The sequence below is a fragment of the Pogona vitticeps genome, chromosome 2 (genome assembly GCF_051106095.1).
Source record: "Pogona vitticeps strain Pit_001003342236 chromosome 2, PviZW2.1, whole genome shotgun sequence".
Lineage (NCBI taxonomy): Eukaryota > Metazoa > Chordata > Lepidosauria > Squamata > Agamidae > Pogona > Pogona vitticeps.
Window position 1 is genome coordinate 54,733,786 of NC_135784.1, and position 18,963 is coordinate 54,752,748.

Here is an 18,963-nt window from a genome sequence, read left to right on the forward strand (position 1 = left end):
TCAGCCTGCCTTCTACCATTCTTTTTGTCATCCTCTCCATCACCCTTTTTACCACCTTTATTCGCCTTCTGTTTTGATTTATCCTCTTTGGCTTGTATTAATGTATATATTTTTATCGTGCTTTAATATTGTTGTTTATACTGTTGTTAACCGCCCAGAGTGGCCTGGTTGCCAGATGGTGCTGGGTACAAATTCAATAAATAAATAAAACTTAATTGATTCCTTAATCAATATTAATGCAAGTACTGCCAGATTCAATGAGTTTAGTTCAGATGTGTACATATGTGTACAATGTCACCAGTGTCCGTAGGGCTAAATTATTTAGGCTCAGGCCTGCTTTCGATTGCAAGCATCTCCCCACATTCAGGATAGAGAACAGGACCCATATGAAGTTTGTTTGTGTGCGTGTGTTATATTTTCAAATTTGTTTTATTTTGTGTGCCACAGCACACACTGGGAGTGTATGGACTTCTTTATTAAATTTGGTTCTGTGTTCAGTTCCAAGAGTAAAAATTTTTGTAATGCATCATATAGAAACCCCTTGAATTTCTCATCCTTATTCAGGTCTTTTCCACAAAGCACGAAGCAGCTTTTGTCAACTGAATAAAGATTACATCAGAAATAGGTCCTCATTATTCCTTTTTCATGCCTCACAGAAACAGGTAATGGCATAACCTTTGTTGTAGAGAAGAGGTAGGCAAAGCATCATTTAGCCTATTATTAGGATCTAGTTGTCAGGTGCATGTCAATGATACTGATTCTGTGAGGACAGATACAATTCAGAGCTTTTGAACAGAATCTGAAACAGCTTTAGTTTGATAGACGAGGTGTGGAACATGAACACTGATGACATCTTTGCCACTGTAAACAGAATATACAGCAGTTATTTGCAGTATAGCCACTTGACTATAAATCTGATCATTAGCGTCATACTCCAAACTGGTGCCATCTTATCATAACATCCTTAGCAGCTAGAGAAGCAGTACTATCCAGGAATTAGTCTTAAATCTCGATGCTCTGGTGTGTATTTGCACAGTGAAGGTTAATGCATCAACTGTGCCTGTTCCTAAAGATGTCTGGCCTGCATATAATGAAGCATGCTTCAGTTGCAGCCTGGTTAGACTATTGTAACATGTCTAACCATGTGGGACTGCCTTAAAAACTAGCTTGGGAATCTCAGCTGGTTCAGAATGCTGTGGCCAGCCCATTGACCCGAGGTGATTAAAGGGATCAAGTGACTCTTGGCTACAACAGCTTCATTGGCCTTCATCCTGTTGTAGGGCACAATTCCAACTGTTTCTTATGACCTTTAAAACAATGTATAACTTGGAGCCATTGTTTTTAAGGATCCATATTTGCAAAGTAGCCTAGGTTTTTTAGATCTTCTGGCGAGGCTCTGTCTCAGATTCATCAGTCATGAGGCACATTTGGTTGGGGTAGAAGAACAAGCTACATTGCAGTCGTTCCAAGATCCTAGAGTTGCTTCTTAAAGGAAGCTGGGCCTCTTCTAGCTTCTCCTCCTCGTCTCACTAAATGAAAAGGTTTTTATTCAGAGAGGTGTTGGCAATCTAAGCTGGGAAATGGTTGAAAGAGGCTCTGGCTGACTGGTTTGGTGCTTTTGTTTCTCAAAATACACCAGTAAAACTGTGTTTTTAATTTGTCTCTCTGATAGTCATTTGGAAGATGCACATTTAACAAACAGTTACAATAAATCTCATAATGACTTTCTGAGCAAAATATTTTTTCATAGATAGATAGATAGATAGATAGATAGATAGATAGATAGATAGATAGATAGATAGATAGATAGATAGATAGATAGATAGATAGATAGATAGATAGATAGATAGATGGATGGATGGATGGATGGATGGATGGATGGATGGATGGATGGATGGATGGATGGATGGATAGATAGATAGATAGATAGATAGATAGATAGATAGATAGATAGATAGATAGATAGATAGATAGATAGATAGATAGATAGATAGATAGATAGATAGATAGATTCTCTCAATAGCTTTCTGAACTAAAATAATTTTTGTGTGTGCATGTGTGCTTGGCATACTTAAGAAAACAAGAGGTGACGAAGGGAAATATATGCTATGTTTAGGGCATCTTGTGATCTAACCAGGAAGAGGGTGTCTTAATCCAACATTAAGAGCATATCCTGTCCTGACATAAACTTTTATTCTAGTGTACCTTTCAAATTCTATCACAGGTTTATGTGCAATTAAGTTTAATTGCATCCTTTAGTAAAGAGAGTTGACTTCTGACAGGAAATTATTCCAAGTAGCAGTGATCAGAGCTCTTTGATGTTGTCACTTCTTCCAGCTGCTAGGGAACCATTTTCTCTGGAAAATGGAGATCCTGGCACTTGTCTAGATTTGCTTAGTATAGAGAAAGTCTCAAGTTACAACCCATGGCATCTCCCGGCAGAGTTTAAGAAAACACACAGTATGAAATACTGGAGAGCTGTCAGTATAATCAGCACAGAACAGAGATGAAAACCTTCAGCCCTATTTTTTTAGCCCACCAACCCCATTTCAAAAGGTCAGCAGTGCAAGAGAAGTTTGCAGAACTCTCTGCATGGCATTGCTACCTCTCTTCATGACAGGTTTACAGGCTTAAAAACTCACAGGAGCTTAAAAGTTATTTTAAAAACTCAGGTGAGAGAAGATAGTCCTTTGGAAATCTTATTCAAAATAGACAGACTGCTGAGACAGAAAATCCAGCAGTCAGCTGCAGAATTCATGATTAGTTTTTTAATGGTATAATCAATGGTTATTCTGGTGCCCAGGAATTCTGGGATGCCATTTTGTCTCCACATAAACATGTTGAAACAGGAGTGAGCAGCTATCAGTTCAGATCTGGTGATTCGGGGAACGTTTGGTTAAAGCAATCCCCTTTCTGGTGCCAGAGTTCTAAAGACAATCATATTTAAAATTCTGATATAAAATAAAAGAAACCAAACAAAAGAACTGAACACACACACATTGTTTGTTTGTTTGTTTGTTTAAATACAGAGAGAAAAAGAGATGGGGGAAAAATAAATGTAATTTCTTGGTCATCTTTTGCAACATAGTGTGACATAGACATGTTATGTCCTAACACTTCACCATCTGACATCTGACTGCACATTGCTTTGAGGGCAAGCAAGCAATCACCCATCAGCCTCTTCAGAGTAAAACCGTCTTATTTATTTACCACTGCTATTGTGTGTAGATGGAATCACCATTTCTACACTACAGAGTCTGAACAAGGCCAGGACAAGGCTATCAACAATACAGAAGTCAATTAAGTGCTGTTTTCATGCCTTTCCAAGCAAAATGGGCAGCTCACTACTTGCATTTGGTGGTGACATGTTTAGAAAACGCATGAGTCTAAACATGTCATCTTCTAATTCTGCGTTGCCACACCAGAGCTGGATACAGTCTATATCTAGTAGCCAAAAGATTCTCCAACCTAAGGATTCTGGAGGATTCTCAGATTTCAGAGAAGTCCGAAACTGGCTCCACTACTTCAGGCAACTTAACTATCTTAGGGTAGACTTGTTTGGGGTATTCTCTCAGTCATGCAGACCTTAGCAATGTAAGTGTATTTGGCATATTTATCCAGAATGAGAATGTTCTAGATTGCCAATGAAGAAGATTGTGCTGTGTTTTGAGCTGACAATAAACGGCACCAGAAAATATATGGCAGCTCTACAGAGTGACACTGTTTGTTTCTTCTTTCTTGCTTCATTCTCTTATCTGAAGATAAGGAACAGAAAAAAATCTTCTCACCCTGTGGAATGGCAAGATTTGATCTGCTGTGCCTAAGGAGAAAGCCCCCTCCTTTACAACTAATTCTAGTGTTTTAATACAAATAAGGCAAATTGTGAAAAATAACAACTTTTGCTATATATATATTCTCATACATCTTATGCTTCTCATACTTAAAAGCCATGCCAATATATATATGGCTTTTAAGTATGAGAAGCATAAGATGGGGTGTTTGCATCTTTTAAAAAAACTATCAGGCAGTTGTTCTCTGCTCGCTATGTGTGTGCTGAACTTCTCAAAGGGAAAGAACATAGTTTTGAGTACAGTGTGTGCAGAATACTGAGAGCTTTATAAGAAACAATGGTGCTCCTTGTTCTGTAATTAACTGGAGGCAAAGGAGTTCACAGGTCTGAAACTTCCTTGTTTTGGTTTCTTATCAAGACAGCCTAGATTGATGGGAAGCCAAAAAGACAGTAAGCATTCTTTCTACCTCTACTGCAAGGCAAAAAGATGGGCCTTCACTGTAAACAGAACCACATTCCCCTCCTTATCAACTGATGCAGCATAATTTTCATGGATTGCAGACCAATAATGTATGGATGCAAATCTTAATCTTAAACTGGGTGGCTGGTTCCTTTTTCCTTTTGCACACTTCAGCAATTTCTGGTTTTATACATTCACATGGTTTGTATTGACTGGGTGGTTATTGACATATTTTCTTAGCTTCAAATTATTATCATTTTGAATCCCAGGATTTAGAAACTAATTATAAGACTTAAATGGATAAGCTTACAGAGCTAAGCCTTGCAAATATTGCTATTTAAGAGGCTAAATATACTACAACTCTTTGAACTGCTGACTTAGTAACTGAAATTGGAAAGCAATCTGCAAGATAACAATAAATCTTAGAACAATTCTTCAGTCTAGTGTCTAATATGTCCACAGAAATCACAGTGTACTTGTTACTATACAGCTACAGGCAACAACTGTGGCTACATAATGGAAAATGGTTCTTTTCAAGCATGGCATATTAATTAACATTCACATAATTATTTTCTGTACTGATTTTTTTAAAAAAATTGATTAAACATTGAATGATATTGTCTGTAGAAAACAAGAGAGAGATTGCAAAAATGTTCCTTTTGACAAGGAAAGGATTTAAAATAAAATGTTCAGAAAAACATCAGAAGCTATTACAGTGAAAGGTAAGATATTGGGTAAGGTGGTTTTTTGCTGTCTTTTTTTTCCACTGAGGGATTCTTTCATTATTATTATTATTATTATTATTTATTTATTTACATTTTTTCTATCCCACTTTCCTCCTTACAAAGGACCCAAGGAAGCTTACATAATTAAAAAGACAATATTTAAGAGCTAAAACAGTAAGTATACAAATATTTAAAAGTTTAAGGAAGTCTTAAACAAGTTTTATACTAAAAACAGATGGTAAAATCAATAATAAAACACATTTAAAACAGTTTTAACAGAGCAGAACAGTCCATTTAAAACTCTTCCTCAGAAGCACTTGCAGTATTTTTCTTTGTTCGTATTAGATTTATAATTTTATTTAGGTTGACTTTAAATGATAGTTGTGTAGGTCTGTGAGTTTAAAACATTCCAAAATCCAAATACATCCGTTAGCATGAAGCACTATGGCACAGAAGGTATGAGAAACCTTTAAAGTTCTCAAGACCTCACCATCAGGTTAGGCAATAAAAAACACGGGATGATGAAATAATTCTCCCCCTCCCCCGGTCAAAAATATATAGTCAGTCATTTCGGTTCAGCCTTAACACAGAGATTGCAGACGGAGTGACTGAGTCACTGGTAGGTGTGTGCCAGATTCCACTCAGCCATCTGGGACAAAGAATATATATATATATACTCAGATCAAATCTACCTCGTGCCCTAGCCAAAGCACAAGTTCTTGTAATGTGAGTTACAAAAAAAAAAAGAAAAGAGAGCAGGACATGACAGTCTTTGCATTATATTAGCAAATTCATAAATTGTAGGTGAAGCATTAAAAGCAAAAAAAGTGTGCTGCTTATATACCGCCCCATATCGCTTCAAGCACTCTCTCGGCGGTTTACAATTTAATTATGCAGGCTACACATTCCCCCCCCCCCAGCGAGCTGGGTACTCATTTTACCGACCTCGGAAGGATAGAAGGCTGAGTCAACCTTGGGCCGGCTACCTGGGATTTGAACCCCAGGTCGTGAGCACAGTTTTATCTGCAGTACAGCAGTTTAACCACTGCTATATAGTATTTGCCTACTGGCTGAGGGTAGGGGTGGGCAATGGAATGCTCAGAATGTTATGTTTGCATAGTGGAGAACATCAGCTTCCTTTGGTGGGAAATGTGTCTTTGTGCCTATGGTATTTCTTGGTGTCTCTGAAGGACCATCTCAGCTCTATTTGTCTTCCAATAAATATTCCATAGTGTAATCCTCAACTTCCCACATTATGTTGAATATATAATGGCTCTGGTCTTTCCTCCATTGAATCATCAAACAACTGGAAAATAAAAATAAAATAAAATAAAATGAAGCAATGCCTGAAATCAGTTTATTTATTTATTTATTTATTGGACTTATATACCGCCCCATAGCGCTACAAGCACTCTCCGGGCGGTTTACAATTTTTAATTATACAGGCTACACATTGCCCCCCCAGCAAGCTGGGTACTCAGTTCCACAAACAAAGTTTCAACATTCTGAAGGTAGTGGAGGCCTTCCCATATCACATGAGAATCTTGGTCTTTCAAAGCAGTCTTTAAAGTTAGGCATGAGCCAATAGAGACTTGCAAGTAGGAATGGACAATGGTTTATTTGAAAGAGTGTAACAACCAGTTTTATTTAATCTATAAAGAATATAGGCATCACATCTTTTGCCTTTCTTTGCAACCATTGTAAGTGACTAGAACATATACACCAAATTTGCAGATGTCGAAAAGAATGTAAGAGAATGCAGGTAAGCAGACTAGAAAATGGTTTTGCAAAATACCATTAATGGTTTTGTTTATCACACAGCCTTTGTAATCAAGTAATATGCTAATTTATTCTATTTCCCCCCTTGCAGTTCTACTCTTTACATTAAAAAGGGTGGCATCAAGTGATGGGATGTTGCTATTTTGAGCATTTGAAGCTCATACACATACTCTGACATGACACCCTATAATTGTTCCATTCTGATGCCTCACTTCTTCTCTATTTGTGCCACGTTTTGGAGGTAATTCAGCAAATGAAGCAAAAAAGGTCAACAGTGTTGCAGGGAACCATCAACAAGGCATTTCGAGCCCAAATCCATCTGAAGGTTACATGTCCTGGTCTGCAGGCCTTGAGTTACCATCCAAAAACTATAGTTATTAATTGCTAAAGAAAAATAACTCTGCATATACTTTCTCATTTTGGGTTCACATGCTCTACTGTTGCAAATAATGTAACTACAGTGAAGGATGGATTCAACCAAATTCAGTCAAGAATAAATAAGAAGTCACCAAATCATTTTTGATCCAGACTCATAACCCTATCTGGTCTCAGCTCCAAGGAACAAGTGCATTCTCCATGAAAACAAACAAACAAACAAAAAACCACACTGCATTGGCTGCCCATTCAGTTCTGTGTCGACTTTAAAGTTCTGATGTTTACGTATAAAGCCCTAAATGGTTTAGGGCCTCGAAACTTGGCGGAACGCTTACTCCCACCTAGCTCTACCCATGTCACTCATGCGAGTTAGGAGGTGAGGCTGAGGAGCCTGACACTGAGGGAGGCCCAGAAGGAAAAAACAAGGAACCGGGCCTTCTCGGCGGTGGCTCCTCACCTCTGGAACAATCTGCCTCCAGAGATTCATGCTGCACCCTCACTGGGTACTTTTAAAAATCAATTAAAAACATGGATGTATAGGCAAGCCTTCCCCCCCAGTTAATTCCTGACGCTCTTCCCTTCTCTCTCTATTTGATTTTGTATCTTTCCCATCTTGCATAATTATTTAATTGTTATAATTTTTGTTATATTTGTGGTCGAAATGACCAGATAGGCAGGGTATAAATAGAATAAATAAATAAACACCAACTTCTGTTAGCGCCTTTAAGACTGGCAGACCTATTTCAATGTGCATTTTTATATGACTTATAAAACATTTCCTCAACTTCTGACATTTAGATTCAGCCTTAGCATATAATGCCGTAAAAAGAGCTATTCCATTATTCTGCTTTACTTAACTTGGGTGACAGTAGAGGTTTGAGGTTCAACAGGCTGGCCTTATTCAGTTTGAGGTTCAACAGGTTGGTCTTAATCTGTTCCACCTCAACTGTCCGTGGAATCCAGAATGTTATCAATAGATCTTTGCAAAATGCATATTTTTTTAAAAAAAAAGACCCTGTTTTTACAAGGTACATATGCATCCATCAGATACATTCAAAACAATACCTGTGCATGATTTAATCCATGGAGGAGATATGTACAATTAGTGTAAGTTAAAACATGCTGGAATACATGCATATATTTAAAAACAAATAAGAGACAAAAAAACAAAGGAAGTAGAGAAGATAGGATCATGCTGTATTAAAAAAAGAGGAAGGAAGGAAGGAAGGAAGGAAGGAAGGAAGGAAGGAAGGAAGGAAAGTCTGTCCAGTGAGACAATGCAAGGAACAAAGTAGGACGCATATACAGACTTCAAAGAAATGCAAATTCATAGAGGTGGGTCAGGCTCCACCAGTCCAGGTAGTGGTATCTCCAGGCTCCTCTGATGGATGATGCAAATGAAGTGTGCAAGGGTCTGAAAGACCCAAATCAGTTTTCTTTCAACTTGGATCCACCCACCAGGTGGTTTGGGATTGTATCCAGAATAGAACAATGGAGAAACAATCTATTATGTAGTGTTGAACACCACCTTGCTCAGATTATAAAATGTGTGCTGTGTCTGTAGAAAGCCTTTCTTCAGGAGAGGGTGAGTAATTGAAATGGGTGCTTGCACTAAAAATGTAACCTTTTGGATTATCTTGGTGTATTCATGCTTTCATTTCAAGTTCACCCCACTTCTTGCCCTCAGAGCTGACCTGAGTACAGCTGCTACCACCTCTTTTCTTTTAGTCAATAACTGTAACCGTTGGTTGCTGAGTTTCAGCAGGCTGAATTAACTTTAAGTCGGTAAAAATACTTAGAACAGTGTTAACAATGGCAAGCAACAATGGCAAGAACTACTGACTCATTTACTTTACATCCTTCATGCATTTGACTGCTTTGACACTGATGCACAGCAAAATAATACTGTGTAAGCTACATCACCTGGATCTCAATGGATTTTGTTGACAAAAAGTCTTATATGAAATAAACAGATATGAGATCTGAATCAAAAAATGCAAGCAGTTTTCATTTTCCTGTTGCCCAGGAAATATTATAGTATAAAATGACAAATTGAAAGTGTCTTTAGTAACAAATACTTTCTGTCTCAGTTGGTATTTCAAACCAACCTACTTCTGAGGGAATTTGTGTACTTCTATGCCTCTGTGGCTAAAATCCTGTTGCATAGCATAGTAAATTGCCCTAGAATAGGCTCACTGAATCAGTGGGGATTTAGTGAGTCAACTCCTCCATGAATTCCATTGATTCTAACTGCAATTTACTGTGCTAAAGTAACTCGCAAGTAGAGCAGGCCCATTTGAGTAATTTCCTTTAAATGACTGGTTTAACCAAGAGCATTTTTAAAAAGGGAACATTTTATTCAGTGTTATACTTGTGTTTTTAATATTGTTCTTTTTATTGGTTTTAATATGACATATGCTTAATGCTTTCTTATAATTATAATATTGTATCATTTGGCTTTTAACGTTTTTTTCTTTTAGTATTGTAAGTTACCTTGGACGCTTTTGCAAGCAACTTATAAACAATAAATATCGATGAAACCTAAGGAATGTTTACTTATGAAACTTAGGGAAACTTATGAAAATATATTTTAAATCAATAATAAATATCTATGAAACTTGTGGAAGGGTTGACTCATTAAATCTTCATTGATTCAATGTGCCTACTCTAGTGTGATTTGCTATGCTAAACAACAGAATTTGGATCATTATGTACAAATGATGCACAGTTTAAGAAGAACAAAGTGTCTTTTGGCTAAGGATGGAGAAGAATTTTGTTGAGTCCAACTGTCTGTACAAATGTAGCCTTCATCTCTCAAGAGGAAATGGGCCTTGTCATGAGAATTCCCACAAGGCTTACATAGTACTTTAGAGAAATATTGTCCATAAAGCATGTTTAAGGATGTGAAGGGCTGCAGTGCTTACTGCTGAAGAAACAAATGCACAGAACTGGAGGGGGGGGAGTTTTATAAATTAGAAACAATGCATAAATGTATACACACATTTCCATGCACAAACTGAAACTTGGACAAAGTCTCTGAATCCTGTATGAATCTAGGATACAAAGGTGAGTTTTGAAGAAACATGTAAAAGTTAAGATTGAGAGATCTTTCCATGCTAATTTTGTCTTTTAATATAGGGCTGGATGGTCTGCAGCCCACCAGATAGGATTCTACTTCCCATCATCCCCAGTAGGCCAGTGGTGAAGGATGATGGGAAGAGTGAGAGATAGTTGATTCTTTCATAGGTTTGTTAAACTCTCTGAGTTTGTGGCCAGTTTTTCTATGGTGATACTAGAGACTGAACACGGGATCTAAAAAATGCAAACCGTATGCTTAGTACTTACTGCTGACGTGAGGCCTCTTTTAAAAGTTTTAACAGGTCCTACCAAATGCACTTGTTATAAGGCTTCCATTTATTTCTTGTTTTCTTTTGTTCAAGTCTGTATCTTCTATCTGATTTTGCAATCTCCCTTTGCCAAGCTTCTTCAAAGGCTTCTTGAACAGGTAGATTTTGTTAATTAATTTTTGTGCCTGGAGCAACAGCAGAGTAATTTATCTTTAAGAGGCTACTGGTTATAATGATGTGCATTCTTTCTAGACAAAAAAGAAAAGAAAAGAAAAGGGACTCATAATTTGCCCCAAACCTCTATTTGATTATCAGTGTTCGGCAAATCTCCAGCAGTTTCAGATATTAAGAACTATTAGCAAGCCGTGTTCCATTGAAGTTCAATATAAGCACACACAGAGAGAGAGAGAGAGAGAGAGAGAGAGAGAGATATCCAAATGAAGAGGATCTGTATGCCATGCTACAAGTCTACAGTGTATAAACGCCAAAAACTGGATAGCCTTGTTCCCTTTGCAGAAGTCAAATTTTCAGCTCAGTTTTTCTTCTATATTTGTTTTAGGTTACTTAGGATGCATGAATCCAGTTGCTTGTACACTGAAAAAGCCTGACATTTTGGACTCTAATCCCCACTGCTCCTCGTTGTTAGTCATGGGCACTGTAGTGCAATAATGGCCAGAGAATACCAAATTACTCCTGTGCACCAGTTGTTCACCAGAATTAAATTGTTTCCTGTCCTTTTTAATGCTTTCATCTAAGTGTTTTTAATTTTTAAATACAGCCTGCAATCACTCAACAAGCGCATACATCCATAATGCCTTTCACTTTAGATGGATTTGATAATGCATATTTTCCACTGCAGAGAATGTCATTTTTGAAGATTTAAACAGGATACTGTGATTATTTCCCTCTTTCTGAACAGGGTTTTTGGAACTTCCCCAAGGATTTTCTCTGCTATCAAAATGAGAAAATGTAACGTTTGGAAGAGTGTATGGCTTTGGTCCTTATTAGATATGGAAAACTAGGCAAAACGCAATAGCTTAATGAAAGGAAAGGGTATCAATTTAAATGCCATGTTTCCCATTCTAAAGAAGACTGCCCCATCCCAATCTCCTGAAAAGAAACCAGAAGTCCCTGTTGATGTACTTTCTGATTCATTTTTCCAAATGGTAATTCCAGACATAGTGGTCCCCAAGTCCTGACACCTCGCCCACCCCTAATCTAAACTAACTGTTGAAGTTTCTGTAGAAAGAGAAGTTGAACGCTGAATGATTAGGGCATTAGTAATGAAACTTCTTCATACTAAGCATATTAAAATAATGTGTTTAGTAAAGACATGGGAGAGAAGAATGAGACTTTAAACTCTTTACAATCAGGAATTCTGAGCAAGATTATCGAAACGTTTCATGTGTAAACAAGTGTAAATTCATAGGGTCTTTACTAAGTAATGTCGAATAAGCTGCCATTGTTATGTTCAGGCACATGAGCACTGAGAAGTATGGCCAGTAAGCATAATCTTTGCCCCTCTTCACAATTATTGGCTGTAGAGGGAGTAAAGTAAGGCTTCTTTGGATACCACTTCTGAAGATTGGCTAGGTACCTTAATCAGATTCCGACATCAGCGTTCATTAAATTATTCCTATAAGTGATCAAAGTGGCATTGGCTTTCTAGGTTACGAGAAATTATGCATGCCTATATGAACATCTGCTGTGCTGCAAAGAAAATACCAAAATGCATTCATGTGGGAATACCAAAAACAAAAAATAAAAAAACTCAGATGATAACTGTGCTGATCAAAAAGAATGTGGTGTTTAGATTATAATTAGGTGTAAAATTATTTTCATGCTATTTCCCTACTGTAATAAACTTTGTTTATTCCTTACCTGCTTCTGAAAATTTGACCTATTTTTTCTTCTTGGCTCATCATTGTAACTTATGTGTTTCTCAGCTGAGTAACATCAGTATCATTGGTTTTTCTCCAAATATATTTATATATTTTTTTTCATTCATTCTTAATAATCCTGCCAACCCTTGTAGGCCTGCTTCACAATGACATCTGGCTAACCAATCCTATTTACTTTACATTCTTTTACCCATAGATAGATGAAATGCAGTGGGGCAAAGGAGTGAAGAAAATCCCTACTTCTGTCTGCAGCCTTCCCTGTAAACCAGGAGAACGAAAGAGGATTATTAAAGGGATGAGTTGCTGTTGGCAGTGTGAATTGTGTGATGGATACCAATACCAGTCTGACGAAGTGAGCTGTAAACTCTGCTCCTATGATCAACGGCCCAACGAGAATCGGACAGGATGCAGTCCCATCCCTATCGTGAAGCTGGAGTGGCATTCCCCTTGGGCTGTCATCCCAGTCTTTTTAGCCATGCTTGGAATTATCGCCACCATTTTTGTCATGGCAACCTTCATTCGATACAATGACACCCCCATTGTGCGGGCTTCTGGAAGGGAACTCAGCTATGTTTTGTTGACAGGAATATTTCTGTGTTATATCATCACTTTCTTAATGATCGCCAAGCCCGATGTGGCGGTGTGTTCTTTCCGGCGGATCTTCCTAGGATTGGGAATGTGCATAAGTTATGCAGCTCTGTTAACTAAAACAAACCGTATCTACCGCATATTTGAACAGGGCAAAAAATCTGTGACAGCACCCAGGCTTATTAGCCCAACGTCACAACTAGCCATTACGTCAAGTTTGATATCAGTACAGCTTCTTGGGGTTTTCATTTGGTTTGCAGTTGACCCACCCAACAGTTTCATAGATTATGATGAACATAAGCCAATGGAACCAGAGCAAGCCAGAGGAGTTCTCAAATGTGACATTACGGATCTACAAATAATATGCTCTCTGGGGTATAGCATTTTCCTAATGGTTACATGTACTGTGTACGCCATCAAGACTCGGGGTGTCCCAGAGAATTTTAATGAAGCCAAACCCATTGGATTTACTATGTACACTACCTGTATAGTATGGCTTGCCTTCATTCCAATATTTTTTTGCACTTCGCAAGCAGCTGAAAAGGTAGGTGAAAATTAAGTAACTTACGAAACCGCTATGACTAAGAAAGAACACATGGAAATTTTTCTTGAAACAGCTTTCTAAAACATTGACCAACAGCTAGCTAAAAAATGTTTATTGCACTTTCAACTGTACATATTGTTTCTGTTACTCCTGTGAAGTCAGTTTCTAAGTTTTTTAAAATTAAACTTAAAACTGAATGTTTGTCAAGGCCAGCTTTGTAGAAACCCCAGGTTATTCATGATTCATATCAGCTGAGAGCAAAAGATGATTGATGATAGACGGGCTCTCTATTGTACAAATGACTCTTTTTTTTCAAAATTTATGTGTTAGTTCAACCTGACTTGCTTAGGCAGAACATAACAGTAAGTACTTAGATGATTGCAGCTTTTGTTGTGGTGGAAAATACTAAGCTGATATTAGTGGGTTGAACTCTTTGCTTTTTGATCTTTTGTTGCTTAATAGAGTAAGCCATAACTAGTTTAGTACACCCATTGAATCAGTGGGGATTTGGTGAATCAACTTCTCCATAAGTTCCATAGATTCAGTGGGCCTTTTCAATTGCAACTTCCTATAGTAAGCAGAAGGATTTCAGCCAGTTTGTTTAGAGCCACATGAAAATAGAAGTCAAGAATGACCCATGTCAAAAATAATCATTTAAAACTATCAACCATATTATTTTCTACTGAAGTTTAATGTACTTTTTTGAAGATGTGTAATATGATGATTGTTGCTGAATGTTCAAGTAATTAATGGAAAGGGAGAACCAGTGTGGACTGTTTCTGACTATTTACATCCAGTACAACAAGAGAATCAAGAGAATGAAAAATATGTTTACTGCTGCTCAACTCAGGTCAGCCTCGAAGAGTCAGACACTGGCAACTGTATTCAATACCCTCCACTTCGATGCCCTTTTGTCCTGGAAAACCTTGACAGATCTGCTGCATTTAAGTTTAGAAGAGGATTCTTTATTTCTGCCAGTGTTGATGTAAGATCCAATTACCATTTTGTACAGACCAGTTTGTATACAAAATGATGGGGAGTACAGTCTTGTCATTTGCCTCAGGCTGCAAAAAAAGATTCAACTCACACTCCCATTATTGAAAATGAAAGCATAATATTGAAATTAGAGATGAGGTATTGGTATTTATTTCCTGGGGGAGATGAATAAGAATATTGCCACTGCAGGTGACCGAGCTGATTGGGCCTTCCCCCCTGATCAGGGCTGTCTGCTTACCACTTATGGCATGGCACACACAGCCATCATCATTCATGCCATGCCAATTGCGGAAATAGCCCAACCAGGGCTTCCTTGTCTCCCTGCGCTGCTGACCAGTCTGGCAAGATGGCGGGATGGTGAGTTTCCCCACTGAGTGGTCAGCAGCACAGAGAGATGGGAAGCCCCAGACCGGCTACTTCCATGATAGGTATGGAGTGAAGGATGACTGTGTGCGTCACACCACAAGCAGTAAGTGGATGGCCCAGTTCTGGGGGCAGGGTCCAATTGGCTCAGCCACCTATGGTGACAATATTCATATTTCTCTTTCCTGCCTGGGAAATAAATACGAATATCCCATCTCTAGTTTAAATAATTTGAGTGTGGATCTTTAGACCAGCCATTCTCAATTAAGATAGGGAAAAAAAGATTTGGTGCTGTTCATAGGTACATATATCGGTATGCTGCAAGTGTGTTTAGATAATTAAGGGCTTGCTTTCTATTCTGCACATGCAACTAAAGCAGCCTCTCTTTTACAGAATGTCATTTTCTTAGTATTTGTCTTTGACTGTCCCAAGAGCCAACACATTGTAACATTATAGGAACTAGCTAGAAATATGAGAACATCATAGTAATCTACTCTGGTCTCTAGAACAATATAAATGAATAAATTACATAAATAAATATATGTAATTTATTTATTTATTTGATTTTTACCCCTCCTTTCTCCCCTAGCTGGGATCGAAGGCAGTGTATACGTGATGATAAATTGTGTTTATTAAACCTCTGTGAATGGTTTCAACAAGTTTCCAACATATTTCACATTACTTATTTTACTCACAAAGTTAAAAACATTTTGCTAGAACATGACCAAATTGCATTTCATTTTCTCCTTCAGTTTGCTCTAGTTTTATAATTTGTGTACTGAGGATGAGCTTAAAATCTAAACAACAGCAGAGAAAGAGTAATAGTAGCAGCGCAGTTGTTTTTCTAAAGCACAGCTCCACCTCTACTTCTAGTCCACACATTCAAACATCATTGCTTCTTTGGGTTTTGCCTCCAGATAACATGTCTACTTCATCATCTGCATTTGTCCAATTCATGCATAGGTTCTTAAGGATCTGTGTCAAATGTCTTCCTTGTGTCTAGGTGCCTTATATCCATAGTAGTCCCCTTGGCTCACAATATCTGTTTCCATATCAAAGTAGGATTTCTTCAGTTGATACGATTTGTTGTTAACAAATGCATTTTGATGGATAAGAATATATCCACACATATTATAGGCTTGTCATTATATGTATGGATTTTGTTCAGTACATCTATACTTATAGTATAGCCATTTCTCAAATGAAAATGGATTGGCTGTTTTTGTAATTTCGTCTCGCTTTGTGTATGGAGTTTAGGAATTGGCCCAAACATGCTTATTAATTGGAAGGCCATATCACAAGCCAAACAAGAAGCATCATATCCATGTGAGCCAACAAAAATGAAGTTATGTACTTATAAAAGCTGAGATTTCTTGCGTAAGTAGCATCCATGGTTGGGAAATCGGAATCATTCGCCTTATTTAAAGGTGAAAAAGAATTCCAAAGTAAACAGTAGAACAGTATTGAATGATATTAATGTGGTGTCCGGTTAATTCTGACTTACGGCAATCCTTTCCAAGGTTTTCTAGCTATAGCATAGTAAGATGTGATTTACCACTGCCTACTTCTGGGGCACCCTGGGGCCATATAAACTGATCAAGAGTACACAGACTGGCTATCCTCCCAGGACAGGCAGTGGGGACTCCTAACCTGTACCCCATTCACTGAGCTATCCAAACAGCCAAATAATATTTTGGTGCTACCAAAACTAGATCCTGATAGTCTTTGGAGAAGCATAAAAATTCCACTGGGGTTTGTTTGCAGTAGGTAATCTTAACCTGGTGTTTCTATGAATCATACCAGATCAAAGTGCAGTAACTGGGCATGCCATTTCATTGGCAAAATTAAATCCACCTGGAAAAGGAGAAAGTTCATGCCACAAAAAATATAGATCCTTGACCAATTTCCAGACAAAACGTTGCCATTCACTGAGGTACCCTAAAAAATGTAACTAGATCATCTTAATCTCAGATCTGGCACACTTTACCCAAATGGCTACACCATACAGAAGTTGAGCTGAGGTTTTTGCACAAGATACACCCTTGGAATATAATATTTTTTGTAAAAAGCTGAAATATTGTATACTGCTAGAAGTGCAGAGGCTCTATTGCAGCTTCATGGAAGCAGTTACAATAGAGTTTTTTTTAATATTGCACACACAATTCATCTTGCAAATCTCCGAATTCTGTGTAAGGCTGCCAACACACACAGAGAGAGACACACACTCAAAAACAAAATATTGTCATTTGACCAAAGAAGAAAATGTTGTTTTTGCAAGAAAGTACCATACATCCATACTAATATCTAAACAGTTGTCACAAAAGAGTAATTTGCATGTGATTCCTTTTCCAGCAATGAAGGCATAGCTAAGTTATTTTTCAACTGTAACACAATGAGATTATAATCTTACTCTTCTTATGGTGTAACAATAACCCTTATATTAATTTTATATTTATAGTGGCATAGTCTCACCAATCAAAGAGCAGGGATATAATCATGCCATACCTCATGCCTGTGCCATGTGCTGTCTTGTGGAGGTAAATGAGAAAAGGGCATGTTTTGTAACATAGGTCATCAGTGGGTAGTATTGAGTTAAAAAAAGTAAATGTAATGGATTCCTAAACTCTTTTATTTATTGTCAAAAACAGGAAATAGATACTTTTCTAAAACAAATTGTACCTAGCCCCTTGGGAGACTTTGAATATATCTGTAGTTGTTTTAAAATTAACTTTCCAAAGTTTGGCTACAGGAAAACGCCAAAGGAATAGAATTCCACAGCTAGGGAGCAGGCATGAAAGACCCCTCCACAGGTCCCAGCTAACCTTGCTTCAGCTTGCACTGGGAGCAGAGATGGATATAATACATAAATCTCTAGCTGTCTGTGAACTGAACATTTTTGGATTTGAGGTGATATCTGATTGTGGATGAAAGACAAAGTTACTTCAGATTTCTCATGCACCTTCTCTGATCATTTTTATTCATTTGTTCATTCATGTGCTGGGATGCCCTTGAAGATGGCCAATATCCATTCAATTCATGTTTTCATGTGATTATATCTAATTATTGTGGGTTTTTTAAGTGACAGCCATTTGCCATAGATTGCAATTACTAATGAAACTATACATTTACTGTACATGAAGTGAATTTTGGGCTGAAGGGATACCAAGTGTAAAATGAAAATATGGTGGTGTGCAATTTTCTTGGTGATTTCCTATGTTTCAAACATAGGATGACATGTGTTGCAAAAATAGACACCTCCCCCCTTATTTCTGTCATTCAGTCAAGACTATGTTCCAGGACTCCACCTCCATGATCTCTAGACACTATGGCTAATGGTTAGAGATTGCAGCTAACTGGTTCCCCTCCCCTACTGTACTCAGTGTTTTGAAGGTGTTGAAAGCAGATTATAGTGCTCCTATAACCTGGTTTCAACAGGTTATTAGTTGGTACTGTCCAACTAATGATATGCACATTGCCTGATCTGAAGAAAGATTAATCCATTGGGAGTAGGTATCAAGCACTGTGCCACCGACTCCTTATGAAAACAATGCATCGTTTCTTGTTGAACTGCAGATAGATATGAGTGATCAAAGCCTTGCTTCACAGCAACGTGGCGTTCAAAATAATGGACATATCTCAAGCATCATTTGCTGCCCAGCTCAACTCCATGGCATAACACGGTCTGCTATCCTCTCTTCTTGGAAAGTGGGCGATGTGCAAATGAAACACTAGTGATGATGCTGAGGATATAATTGGCCTTGACAACAGACCTGCTTAAAATTCTTATCAGCTTGGGGGATACCTTGATCAGAAGCAAAGCTGCCTGGAAGAAGTGTTAAAGCAATTATAGAAGCTATAGGTTTATGCAGAATCGATATAAAGTGGCACTTGAAAAGAGCACAAATGGCTCCAGTAAGGTCAACTAAAGCAAAGCTGAATCAATAAGCCAAATTGAATAAAAATATTAGAATAGTGAAGTGAGAAGATTAGTGGGCAAGTGAGTCACCCAGGTTCTATAGCAAATTATTTGTGCGACTGAAACACAAGGAATACAATTATTTCTTGACATTTTCCTCCTTTACTTGCAAATACCTT

General features: G+C 37.8%; 1 protein-coding gene across 3 annotated transcripts in view; it reads left to right on the forward strand.

The window, feature by feature from the left end:
* The window catches only part of GRM7 (glutamate metabotropic receptor 7), a 568,639-nt gene that overhangs the window by 439,326 nt on the left and 110,350 nt on the right, over positions 1-18,963 (forward strand). For 2 of the 3 annotated variants that reach the window (XM_020791423.3, XM_020791424.3), the window contains exon 8: positions 12,574-13,509. The exons of the other annotated variant lie outside the window; for it this stretch is intronic. In XM_020791423.3, the coding sequence (XP_020647082.3) occupies positions 12,574-13,509 (936 nt within the window). The remainder of the gene's footprint in view (positions 1-12,573; positions 13,510-18,963) is intronic. 3 annotated transcript variants of the gene reach the window in all.